The 13,079-nt window shown below is 39.4% G+C and overlaps 1 protein-coding gene across 5 annotated transcripts in view; it reads right to left on the bottom strand.

Annotated features, from left to right (window-relative positions):
* Nucleotides 1-13,079, bottom strand: part of LOC143882318 (protein DETOXIFICATION 35-like) — a 124,981-nt gene that overhangs the window by 90,434 nt on the left and 21,468 nt on the right. Inside the window, exons 6-9 of one of the 5 annotated variants that reach the window (XR_013252169.1) lie at nt 9,425-9,511; nt 8,764-8,871; nt 7,882-8,333; nt 4,465-7,572 (exon numbers count right to left, since the gene is read on the bottom strand). Coding sequence is in view for 3 of the 5 variants with exons in the window: in XM_077385853.1 (XP_077241968.1) it covers nt 4,094-4,429; nt 9,425-9,511 (423 nt within the window). In the remaining 2 variants the exon portion in view is untranslated. Of the gene's footprint in view, nt 1-3,224; nt 4,430-4,464; nt 7,573-7,881; nt 8,334-8,605; nt 8,872-9,424; nt 9,512-13,079 lie in introns of those variants that run through there. The other 4 variants (XR_013252170.1, XM_077385853.1, XM_077385856.1 and 1 more) reach the window with 4 other exon arrangements.

Raw genomic sequence — 13,079 nt, forward strand, 5'->3', positions numbered from 1 at the left:
CCATTCTGGGAGTTTCCCTCAGGGAAAAATTCCTAAAAGGAAGCTGGAAAAATCCACAAAATCTCTTCCAGTAGGGTTGAAGGATAAAAAATTCTGCTGGATCTCAGATAGTCATAATCTTCTCCTTCCTCTACCCAGGGCATGTGTTGCCTTCGGGTGATTGATTAGTGGTCTCCCTCTAGCTTATGTCTAAGTTGAAGCTAGATGGACTGGATAGCGGGCAACCTAACTAATATAGTATTCTAAGCGGAGGATTGAGGGACTACTAGTAGGCACTTCTTCAGTTGAAGAAGGATAGCGGATAAAAGGGGCTCTAAGTGTGCAGCAGAAGGATCCTTTTATATCATTGTTTTTGGGTATTACGGAGATGGCGTTGTACTCAACAAATGTTGACCTTCGTCACTTGGTGTGGAAGAGTAGAGATCTGTCAGGATCAGGATACGAGCCCTCGAAAAACTTTTACTCTTTGAGTATAGTACTTATTATATTTCTATTACAGAGTCAATGGGAGTCGTAAAGGTTTTGGGCTAGTGGGTATGAACATCTCGGCTACATAAATGCTTTATTTAGAAGGGTTTTCTTCACACACTATAGTGGAATAGGGGATCGATCATTGGTTGTTGGACATAATCAGGCTGTGACCTTTTTATAAAAGGTTGGGGGAAACCATTGGGATCCTTCATGAGAGATTTAGAAATAGGTCTACTGTTGAACCTTCGCTCTCACCTTGAGGTAGCCAAAAATGGAACATCAAAGCGACATGCAGCATGGTTCATCTTCCCTTCCCTCATATTCCTTGGACCGAAAAAGGAAGTGGTCCATGGAACTCTTGGTTTTGGAAAAGATCCTTGACAGGAAGAAGATGATGATCTATGATGAAGAGAGGGCTTCTATAAACGACCCAACCCACAAGGAAATTACGAAAGACCTCCTCAGGAGGCAGTGGAAACTGTTTAAGAAGGAGGCCCAAGATAATGCTCAGGAATTCCATTGTCTATCTGGGTCAGTTAATGTAAAGGACACTCATTCGCCTCACACAAACACCCTCTCTTCAATATAATTCTGGCTGACGAGAGGAGTTTGAGGAAGATTCGATGGGAGGCTAATAAGGCGGTGGGAATTCGTTTGGTGGAAGAAAGGATTGCCAGTAGAGAGAGACTTGGTTTTAAGGAAATGGAACTGGAGGACCCCCTCACGGCCTCACAGACATGCCAGACTACCAAATCCAGCATCTTTTGGGGGAGCTGGAGAAGTGCTCCTCTTAGGGGAGAAATTCCTTATGGTTTTTGTTCAGGAGTTTTTTGGGGAAGAAGGGTGGTCCTGCTTATCTTCTAGATCTTCGGTGAAGATTGCAGAAGTTTTTTGGTGGTTTCTTTCACGTTTTTACGAATGACTCTCGAGGTAGATAGTGAAGATGGTATTTATGTTTGTATTGGTGAATGTAATGGGACAAGAGGAAAATTTTGGGAACTTTTCTTTAGCAAGGCCTGGAGTTACTTCCTAAGCCATCTTATGCTGTAGTTATATGGGACTCATTGTCCCTTCTCTATGTATTTAAGGTTTGAATATAAATACAATTGGTCATCTTTCAAAAAAAATCTACCACTAGGCTAATGTATCAGATGAAAAAAAAACTCCTACACTAATGAGCATCGAAAGGCCAATGCATAGATTCCAGGGGATAATCCAGCATCACCATCCTCCGGGCCTATTAATGTCTTTTGTTGGTCATTACTTCAATCATCATTAGCCTCGGAATTGTGCACCAGTGGATAGCAAGGGATGCCCATTTCCCAAAGCTAGGAGCCTCCCCCACATGGGCTACCTAAAGCTAAATTTTGATGGCTCAAGCATAGGGAACCCTGGGCTAGCAAGAATAGGCAGTCTCCTTAGTGATGACAGTGGAGCCTCGAAATCTCAACCAGTCAATTATATAAAGAATGATGATGGAATAAGCAGTTACCACAAAACTTGTGGACCAACTCTTGAAAGCTCAACCAATCAAATTGAGCCACTTCCTCTATATGAACCATTCCTACAACATAAACCAAAAAAAAAGCCAAAAAAAAAAAAAAAAATCACAAACCAAGTAGAAATCTTTAATTGGATTTTTACAATTTTGTTCATTAAATGTCCTTAAAACCCCGACAATTAAATAAAGAATACCGTAATCACCAACTAATTATCACGACTCGGTGAAAGTTTATCCCATTGTCAGAACCGACGAGATAATTTTGGTTGTTGACGTCTTATAACCATATGACATCAACACAACACACAAACTGTTGTGAATATGAACCCCTCAGCATAAAACACTTGATGTCTACGGCCTAAATTTAGAGTCTACAAAAGATGAATCTTCAGAAAGAATGGTGAATTAGCTTCATCTCAGCTCATCGTCTTAATCTTTTCTTTTTATTAATGGCATCACGTTACTCTTTTTTTTTATCAAGCGACTAAGCATAAAAAAAAAAAAATTACACCCACCCTGAACTAACAAGGAAGTAAGAACCCTGAAACGACAATTTTTCACTAATTCTACAAAGAAGTGGCAGATGGCTTTTCCAAATCAACCTTCAAAACAGTATCCAGTCTGCCTTCTCAGTTTCTTGAGGTGATCCATTCATTGGCTATGGTTTGGGTGATTACATAGGCTAAAATTTCAAACCCAACTCCCTAGCAGAAATAGATGTTTATTATAAATAAATGACACATACGAATACGAACATCTGCTCATTACCAAATGAAGACCGGGTAGAGATGGCATACAAACACATGTTCCTACGAGTACATGTCAGAGACAAAACAAAATTGAGACAAAAGAGGCACCAAATCATATTAGAATGGTTTATAGTCAGGTATTAGTTCATTAAAAGATCTACAAATATTCAATACAGTTTAATTTAATACAATGAAACAGTATTTAGAACAGAATTATAAATGCAAACATAAATAGTTAATCATTCACAATCATGGCTAGGCCCGTTACTACGCTAGGTAGGTATATATCTCTTTTCAGTATAGAGGCTTTCAGGTGGTAAAGGATGGGCCAACTGTCTTGCATTTCCAATGCATAGAGTCATAGACAGCACCATCCTTTTCACGGGACTGCTTTGGTGCAAGCCAGAACACCCAAATTTCTATCGAGATTCAACAAACAATAAAGAATGAAGTATACAAGATTATGCCCTGTATGAGATCTAATTTATTAATACTAAGCATAATTATTGAGAAATAAATAACTTGAAGGATCAAATTTAACAAAAATATTCCCATTATTAGCTGATCAACATTAAGTGCAACTACCCAAAGGCTTCCAAGAGGTAAAATGTTTGTTACAGGTAATCTAACTAGCTCTGAAAATATGGAAACAGCACTACAAAAAGCATAGAAACCATCATTGTATGAGGTGTATCGGGCGCACCTTGAATGTGTCTTTCTCTCTCTTCCGAGTAATAGCAACACTCGGATTGTCTGCCCTGATTTTTAGTTGTACTAAACAAAATTGTGTAATCCCATGCAGCAAAGACCCCAGCTTTAGTACACAAATAGAAGCATTATATATAAGCCGGCTCTGCCTCGTATAAAGATTTTTACATCACACCAAATGAAAGTTCATATTTCACCAACTATTATGTCAGTAAAATCCTAAATACCTCTGGCAAAGGACCGTGATGTTTTCATCCTGTTCTTGCTTGCAGCCCTTCTGCTACTCCTCAAAGGAGTTAAATAAAAACGCAGAAGTCCATTGTCTAAGTTTCTAGGGGAGGAGTAATGAACACTCTGGCTCCGACCTAGCATAATATCCCTCTTCTTTTGGCCATCAGGCTTAAACCTCTGAAAATCACCATTACTAATGTTTTTACTCCCATTTGGAAGCTGTTGCTTCTTGGCAGAATTGATGCTAGTGCCACTAAAATCATTCTACCATTCGTGTCCATACTATCCATGTCCTTTTCTCTATGAGTTCCTCACCAAGACTCTGACAAAGACCGCTCCAAAACGTGTTCGTGTTTACGAATGAAATCCCTAAAAGGGCTGGTAATACTCTTGTTCCACATCCAACTCCACCCATGTGATCTCCTTCTCGTGTTCAGAACCGATATGTCACGGTGAGATTCGTCACAGTGCAAATCCTCAGTGTGTTTAGATTTCTCTTCGCTGAACTCGTTGTACATGTATTGATCATATCTTTCCCATCAGTTGATGGCCTAGGATCTACCGCCATAACTTCCATGGGCAGAATCATCTTTCTCCTATGAGACATTGACGAACTTTTCCACTCATTCTCCACTGCCTTCGTTGAATTCTCATCTATTGCATCCTCTATGCCCGTAACAGATGGTGCAAACGCTTTATCCGTTATGAAACCATCCCACGAATGTCGTGGGTCCTCCCAAATAGCCTTCTTTGAATCACAAGCTGCCCTCTGATCGCAAGAATGCTGAAAATTAGTCTTGGTTTCAGACTCTCTCCCATCTAACCCACCACTACAGCACTTTTCCAGAAGCTTAAACCATTGGAGTTAGCGTTACTTAATCATTTATTCTTCAACACTCCCCCTCGCATGGGAATGAGAGAATGACTGATGATCATGTGGTGATCCTCAGCCATCCGATCACGACTCTTCATCATCAATACCATTAGGAAATGAGATTAAATTAAACTAATCGTATGTCCAAATAAGAACGAAACTTTGGAGGTATCCAAATAGGCCTGAAGGGTGCCTTTGTGAAATCCGAGGATTGACTCGGTTTGGCAACCTAGAAGGGGGGTGAATAGGATGGTTATAAAACTTTTGCCTTTTAAAAGCTTTTACCAATTTAACCCTAATTTTATCCCTTGTATAATTAAGTTTGAAATAGTTGAACTTAAAACAATATTACAAAATAATATAAGTTCAAAACCCTTGTTGATTAGCAAACGTAATTAAGTGATTAATAGCCTAATTAGCAAGGTAAGATTATTCAATCAAAAACCAAAATGCTAACTACTCACCCAATTCTAATTATGTAAAAATGCAAGCACGAATAAAAGAGTGAGAGGGTGTGAGAGAAAGAGAAATACAAATACAAGTGACACAAAGATTTAAAGTGCTTCGGCAAACGGCCTACTCCACTCTTCTCAAGGTCGCACTTGAGGATTTCCACTATTGAGACCTCCACGACGCCTGGCGCAGACGCTTTTACAACCCAAGGGAATTAAATGAGGATGCCCTTGCCACCTTTAAAATGTCTCTCCTCCACGGCCAAGAACTAAGCCGACAACGTCTCTCCTACACGACCGAGAACTAAGCCCTTCTCCCAAGGGAATTAATACGGATGCCCTTGCCACCGATTGAACGAAGAAAAAGATAAAAGCTTTGCCTCTATGTAGGCTACAATGCAAGTTGAAGCCGCCTACAAATCTCTCAAATAGATGTACAAAGTATAGCCTAATTCACTCTCAAATGATTTCTCAAAATCAAGGCACAAAGAGAAGTGGGAGAGAAAAACCCAAAAATGATGGCCAAATAATTTTCAAGGGTTTGTTAGAGTTGGACCATGTTCATTATTTCTTTTAGACCCTTTGAATGGGTATATATGAAGTCCCAACTTAATATGACCGTTTTGGGAGGCAAAACAGTCAAAACTGGGTCAAACAGTCAACTAGCCGTTGGGCCACAACGGCTATATTTGTTTTTGTCCCTGGTTGTTTTCTCGGAGCTCTGAGAAATGTCTCGGAGTTCCGAGAAAAATTCTCAGAGCTCCGAGACTGGATTTCCAACAATCTGCTTCCTACTTGAAAAATTCATATCTCATTCGTTTCTTGTCAGATTTCGACGTTTTTCTACTCTACGGATATAAGAAAAATGAGAGCTATCTGTTAAAAATATTTTCAAAAATATTTGAAAATAATTTAAACAAGTTTTGATAGGATTTAGTTGCTGGTCCAGGTTGTTTCTTTTGAACTCTATTTTGTTCAATGTTGTGTTGAATGCCATATGAGTCCCAACCTGGCAAAGGTTTCTCCATAATCCAATCCTTCCTTTTGATTATATCCCTTTGCCACTAAGCGAGCCTTATAGCGCTCAATGGACCCATCGGAATTGTATTTGACCTTGTAAACCCATTTGCATCCAATGGGTTTCTTGTGGGGTGGTAGGGAAGTAAGTGTCCAAGTATTGTTTGCTTCCAAGGCTTTGATTTCCATAGCCATGGCCTGACACCATTTTGGATCTTTGACAGCTTGCCGGAAAGTTTTTGGTTCTATAATGGAGGATATGGCTACAGAGAAAGCTCGGTAAGATGGTGAAAGTCTATCATAAGAAAGAAAATGAGAAAGTGGGTGAGAAGTACTTACTACAGGTCTTGCCGATGAGGGAAGTGACGGATTGGGAGAGGGATGAACAGCAAGCTCACAGTGATAATCCTGCAAGTAACGTGGACGATGTCGGTCCCGCATTGGTCGTCCAGAATTATGGGTTACAGAAGTTTCTAATGGTTCAGGAGATGGTAAATGAGGATCACGGGAAATGCCCGGTGGAGGAGAAAGATGGTCAGAATGATCAACATGGTCTAGTGATGGGAGAGGTAAAACCAGTGAGCAAGGATCTTGCTTTTGAGACTGAAAAGGAAAAATATCTTCATGGAAGACAACGTCCCTGGAGATAAAAAGGGTTTGAGTGTCAAGATCAAAAACTTTATACCCCTTTTGACCATGTGGATAGCCAAGGAAAACACATTTATGTGCGCGTGAATCAAATTTGGACCGATTTGAAGCAAGGGTACTGGCATAACAAAGGCACCCGAAAATGTGCAAGTGGGAATATGAAGGTTTAACATTAAAGAGGACCTCATATGGGGTTTTGCCAGATAGGATGGGTGTAGGGGTGCGGTTAATGAGATAAGTTGCTGTAAGAATGCATTCCCCCAAAAAACGAAGTGGCAAACTGGCTTGAAATCGTAAGGCTCGAGCAACTTCTAAAAGGTGCCAATGTTTTCGTTCAACAACTCCGTTTTGTTGTGGAGTAGCAACAAAACTTCGTTGATGAATGATACCTTTATCTTGGTAGAAAGAGCGCATATCAAATTCAGGCCCATTATCACTACGGAGTTGCTTAATTTTGCAGCTAAATTGGATTTCAATCAAGGCAAAAAAGGATTGAATTAAATGGCGAGTTTCAGCTTTATTTTGCATTAGAAAAACCCACGTGCATCAAGTAAAATCATCAACTATTGTCAAGAAGTAGTGTGCACCATTAAGAGAAGTTGTTTGGTAGCCACCCCAAATGTCACAATGAATTAATTGGAAAGGTTCAATAGTTGAGATAGTACTCAAAGGAAAAGGAAGTCGAGTTTGTTTAGCACGTGGACAAACATCACAATGTGTAGGATGCAAAATGGAGATATCTGAAACATGTTTAGCTAAAAAATTTAAACGATTATTGGAAAGGTGTCCCATCCTCCTATGCCATAAATCAAAGGAAGAGACAACAACTGCTGAATGTGACTCCATTTGTTTGGGAATGTGAAAATGATAAAGACCGTTCATCTCCTTACCCTCTCCAATCATCTTCCTCAAAGACTGGTCCTGGATAATACAAGAATCAAAGAAGAAAGTTATCGAGCAATTCGAATATTGGGTAAGCTTGCTGACGAAAATTAGATTAAAATTAAAAGATGGAACACAGAGCACATTTTTTAAAACCAATGATGGTGATAATGACACTTCCAATATGTGAAACTGAAGCCAAATTGCCATTAGGAAGTTTAACAGAGGTGGTTCCAATAGAGCTAACAGAAGAGAGAAGTGAAACAGAGCTAACCATATGGTCAGTGGCTCCTGTATCAAGTATCCATGGTATCGAGTTATTAAATGAGGCCAGGCTGAGAGATGTACCTGAGAGAGTTGTCTCTGGTTGTGAAGTACCTGCTTGGTTAGGCATTGGTTAACGATGGAATGACCGTCGAAACTGGATGACGAACCGATCGCAGAAGCGGACAATGAAATGACAGTCAACGATGATGAAGCGATCACTGAAGGAGACGATGAGATATCTTGGAGATTTCACTAATTCTTGGATGGGCAGTAGCGGATTGGCAATGCGTGACCAAAGGAAAAGGGAGATGGGCTGCACCTATCAAGGTTGCAGCAACAAGGGTTTGAGAAGTTCTTGTGATTGAAGGATGGCAGCTTTGAGGGTTATTTGATGGGGTTTCAAGTACTGTGCAAGGTGGGGCAGATTCTACAGGGACAAGAAAAAGGGTCTGCAGAAGTAACAAGAAAGGCCCTTTCTTGATGCAATTCCTTCGGTGAGATGAGCCCTCTTTTGCAAACACCTAGCTTTATTCCTGATAAGAAATTTCCCTACTTGGTTATTTCAGGAAGAAAATTTCACATTGGAAGAATGGAAAATGAGAGAATTATTCTTGTCATGACATGATTGGGCATGCTTAATGCAGGCATAACAACACAACTACCACTAACTCTATTCAAGGTGAAAGGGGTTTTAGATTTTGTAATAGCAGGGAATATATAAAGGAGTGGCTGCTCAGAATTGAGTATAGCCGTGACACCCAAGAAGGGAGAGGAAAATGTCAAGAGCTTTGTGGCTCTGATACCATGACAAAAAGGAATTATTGATCCTTCAGTACTTTTCACTGATAACTTGTATATACATTTATAGAATTACAAAGGATTCCAAAGTAGGAAAGAGCATAAAAGAATATACAATGAATACAATTAAATCCCATGATTATGGGCTGTACATGTTTGACATACTCAAAATAGGCTTGCCAAATATTGGTGTTACCGGATATTAGACTTGTCAAATATTGGTATTGCCTAATATCCGCCCCACAGCCGCACCCGTTCAGATGCCTGATCGGCCTGCAATATCAAATTTTTAACAATCTTGCTCTAAAATATTTTTAGGGAGCTAATAATCAAATCACTTATTATGATATTTACACAATATTTTGAGCATTTTCTTATTGGCTGGCAGATTTCCCAGTAAGATATTAATAGCCAATTAATGAAGATTACAATAGAGGAGTGTTAATATCAAAACAAGGGAGTGCCGATATAATCTCCCTCTTTCTGTCAAGATTTTCTCTTTACAAATACCCAGAGATATTGCTTCAGTTTTCTTTTTGAGACATTTTTGCAGAGTTGACAGTCCAATTAATCATGTTTCGATGGAGTTGAGAGTGCAAGTAGCTCCATTTAATTTCCAAATGATGTAGTTAAGGAGCTAATACCCGCACTCACATCTTTTGATATTGGCACTCTTTATTCATTTCATACATTTCTCATTTGCTGGTACAATTCCCAACAAATTCAATAGCTAATCAGAGAAGTATAAAATGATCGAAGAGATCATTGCAGTTTTGGAAAACTTTTCTCCGTTCAAAAGTGATTAATAGATATGATATTATTTTACCTCTTTAGTCCAGTTGGTTTTCCATATGATTACCAAAAGGATCAATGTTTGGAGTGCAGTTCCACAAAGCATTCCAGCCCAAATCCCCTGGATAGCATAACAGCCAGTTAGTATAAAAAGGTTGTGAAAGGCAAGCAAAAGCCTTTTAACGGAAGCTATTCCGGAACAGATGGAACTGTTTATACTTCAGGAACAAACATAAAGAAATTGATCACTCTGAGTACAAGAGGAAAGGAATCATTGAGAAGTCTTTATGCCAGGGAAATAATCAAAGTGTAACTCATTTTCACTGTATTCTGATCATCTGTTCACCAATCCGAACCGTTAATCTAATATCTATATCATTAAACTCCTATAGCACTAGAATAGCTTGGGTGGATAGCAATCCCAATGACACAACTAGGGCTGTCAACAGACTCAATTTGATCGGATCCAGAATATTTGAATCCTAACTCAGTTGGGTCCTATTCGGTTGGATCAGTGGATCCTACTTTTTCTGTCTGAGTCAACGTCCTACTATTGTTTCACACAGTTAATTTTTTGTTAAATTTTAGAATCTTCAGTGTGCTTTCAATCTCCAACATAGAGAACATATTGTGTTTTTTCACTATTAATCTGTCCTTTTCAGTCCCCTGCAAAAAGTTCATAGCAAGAGAAGCTGATACAAAACAAGATGACATAATTATGAAATAAACAGCAGAAATATTTTAGAATAAATTGTACCAAAAAGGGTTGGATCACCAATAAATTTAATCTTCAATTAGAGACATATTGTATTTGTACCAATACTTTCAAATGTTAGTACAAATTTTCAAACATATCAAAAAATTTGTTCTAAAGCCATTATAATACTAAATGAAATACTCCAAAATACCCCTATAAAAATTCATCCCTTATGGTTGAGAGAAGGGGGTGTTTTTGTCCATTCATTAATTAGTGATTAGGGCTTCCTAAAAACTGGTATAAATACTAATGGTGGGCAAATCTTGCAGAGAAAACACAAAACCTAAGAGAGGAAGCCGTCTGGGAGAGCCAAAGTCGTGTGGAAGGAGGTGAAGAGACGAGTTTGAAGGATGAAAACCTCAGATCAATGTAAGAAATAGTTTAGAATTCCGTTTTAATGTTGATTATGTTTGTTTCGTTGAGTTAAGAGTCTTCAAGAGGGAAGATTTCCTTCGTTTCTTCTTTCCAGCAAAGTTCCGATGGAATTCCGCAAGTTTGTCGGCCTCTTTGGAAGCTCTTCGCTCTAACCTTTCCAAGGAGTCTGGCCACGCCCAATTCCGATGTAAAATGGGTGAGTAAGAGCCTTTGTAGTGCCAAAATAGGTGAAAATCGCGTCTCGAGGGAAAACCCAGTCCCCGAGGGGCTGACGTCTGGCAAAATTGACGAAGTCCGGCCAAACTAAACCCAAATTGGGCTGGTTATCAGACGGACATCAGGCAAAATCGCGGACGTCAAGAAATATCACGGACATCAGTGCGCTGGTTTTCCCCGTTGGCAGCTGAAACTTTGAAAAATCATAACTTACTCGTTTCTCGTCCGATATCGACACTCCTGTACTCTACGGATATGCCAAAAATGTCTTCAATTTGTTAAAAATGGTTCCAAAAATGTTTAGAGGCCCTATAATGATGATAATTCCATAATACTAAAGGGGACCCTATGACGGTCTACTGCTCCCTTCTAGATTAGGCATCAAGAGTGTTTCATATCTCTATGATGTCACGTATGCCACTATTGGGTGTGTTCATGATTATTTGAGTGATGATTTGATGCTAGGTGATTGAGTCCGAGTTCCGAAGAGGTTGGAACTTTGTCTTAGAGGTACGTTTTCTGTTGGATCTATAGTGATTCGTACCTTCGAAATAACCCTGTTGGTATTTCAAATGGTGGTTTGATGTTGAAAATTTGTTGAACTATACTGATCCTTTGGTATTTCAAGTGGTGATTGGATACTGGAAATATGTTGAACTATATTGATAGTTTAGAACCCCAAAGTTCCTAAACTAGGATCTGGCATGCCCTTTTATGTGTTTTCATGACCTATTGATATGATGTGTTTATCATCGCCGTGGATTGAAATTTCCATGTCATGCTGTGCATAGTTCTATTGCATAATGATGTGCGTGGGTTCATGTCATGCTATGTGATGCATGGGATTGTGTTGTGATTATGTTTCTGATACTCCAGGTTGCTTTGGTCGTGCCCTAGAGGCATGTGCGGTATACCTCAGTATCTAGATGTTTCCAATACGTGGATTTCTTAGGTCGTGCTCTAGTGGCATGTGCGATATACCCAAGTATTTGGATGGCAATATTCACAGTTTGCTTTGGTCGTGCTCTAGTGGCATGTGCGGTATACCTAACACGTGAGATGTTTTCGTCCTGCTCTAGTGGCATGTGCAGTATAACCAACGTATTGAATATTTAGGACTGTGAGTCCATGACTTGGGCATATACATTACTGTTGTTTTGCAATGATGTGTATATATGTATTGTTGTTATACCATGATGATTTCCGAATTTACTGTTGGTTATACCATCTGCATATGTTGCCTTTTGTTATTTTTGGCATGCATGGATCCACCACAGATCCTCATATAAACGTAATGGGCGTAAGCTAACTGCGGATAACATTTTCAGATCCTGAGAGTTGACTTGAGACGGAGTCAGGAGGCTCGGAGTACGAGTGCGGCAGGATTCTTCCTACTAATTTTATATTTCATTTCTTTACTCCGTTTGGTTGCCGGAATTTTTTTGATTCTTGGGACTTTTGTGGAATTTCCGCAGGAAACCCACATTTGGTTGCTGGGCCCAAAATAATCCCAGGAACCACAATAACCCCGCACGAAACCCAGGAAGGAAAAAAAAAATACTCCCAGGAACCAAAATAATCCCAGGAACCAAAAATAAGCTTGCAGAAGAATTGTTTTTCTTCCAAACAGTTCAAGCAACCAAAAAAAGCATTATTTTTTTCCCCACCATAGTCCGGTCAACCAAACATGGGATTTTTATTTTACCGGGATACTTCCAGGGAGTTTTTTTTCCCACCAATCTCCCAGGAAGTTTTTTGTTCCACAAAAATCCCAAGAACCAAAAAAATTTCGGCAACCAAATGGAGCTTAGTGAATATTATTGGAACTTTGTAGTACCAAAATTATTTTCTTTGGGGGCTGGGTTGTGAGAACCATATTAGATGTTGGTGTTACTTTTGAGACTTATGGTTGGATAATTGTGGACCAATGATTATTTTGACTGTGAATTGATTATTTCTGCCATTTTGGTTTTCTGGTTATTATTGCCTTGCGTGTCTGTGAGGTTGCTTGCAGGTAAGTGGCGTTCTCACGTGCCTGGCCTATGGCTTGGCTCGGGGCGTGAAACTAAATCAATTGGCATGAATCTTAACCATTCAAGTGCTAAATCATTTGCAAATAATTAGGATCAATAAGCATTCAAACAACAAACATTTCATAATGGCACTTTTCTCCACTTCAATTTTTATAATGTCAGTTCTCTATCTAATTTAAGGTAACTTCTCCAAATTACTCAAGGGGAAAGTACCCCCAAGCTACATGTGTACTGATTGGTGATCCTAAAGGATCGAAACCATAGTTGTCAGTGTGGGATGAGGAAGCAGGAAGCGTCAAGGGTTGCGG

The sequence above is a fragment of the Tasmannia lanceolata genome, unplaced genomic scaffold (assembly GCF_043159265.1).
Source record: "Tasmannia lanceolata isolate RefF3 unplaced genomic scaffold, GAP_Taslan_0.1 ptg000007l, whole genome shotgun sequence".
Classification (NCBI taxonomy): domain Eukaryota; kingdom Viridiplantae; phylum Streptophyta; class Magnoliopsida; order Canellales; family Winteraceae; genus Tasmannia; species Tasmannia lanceolata.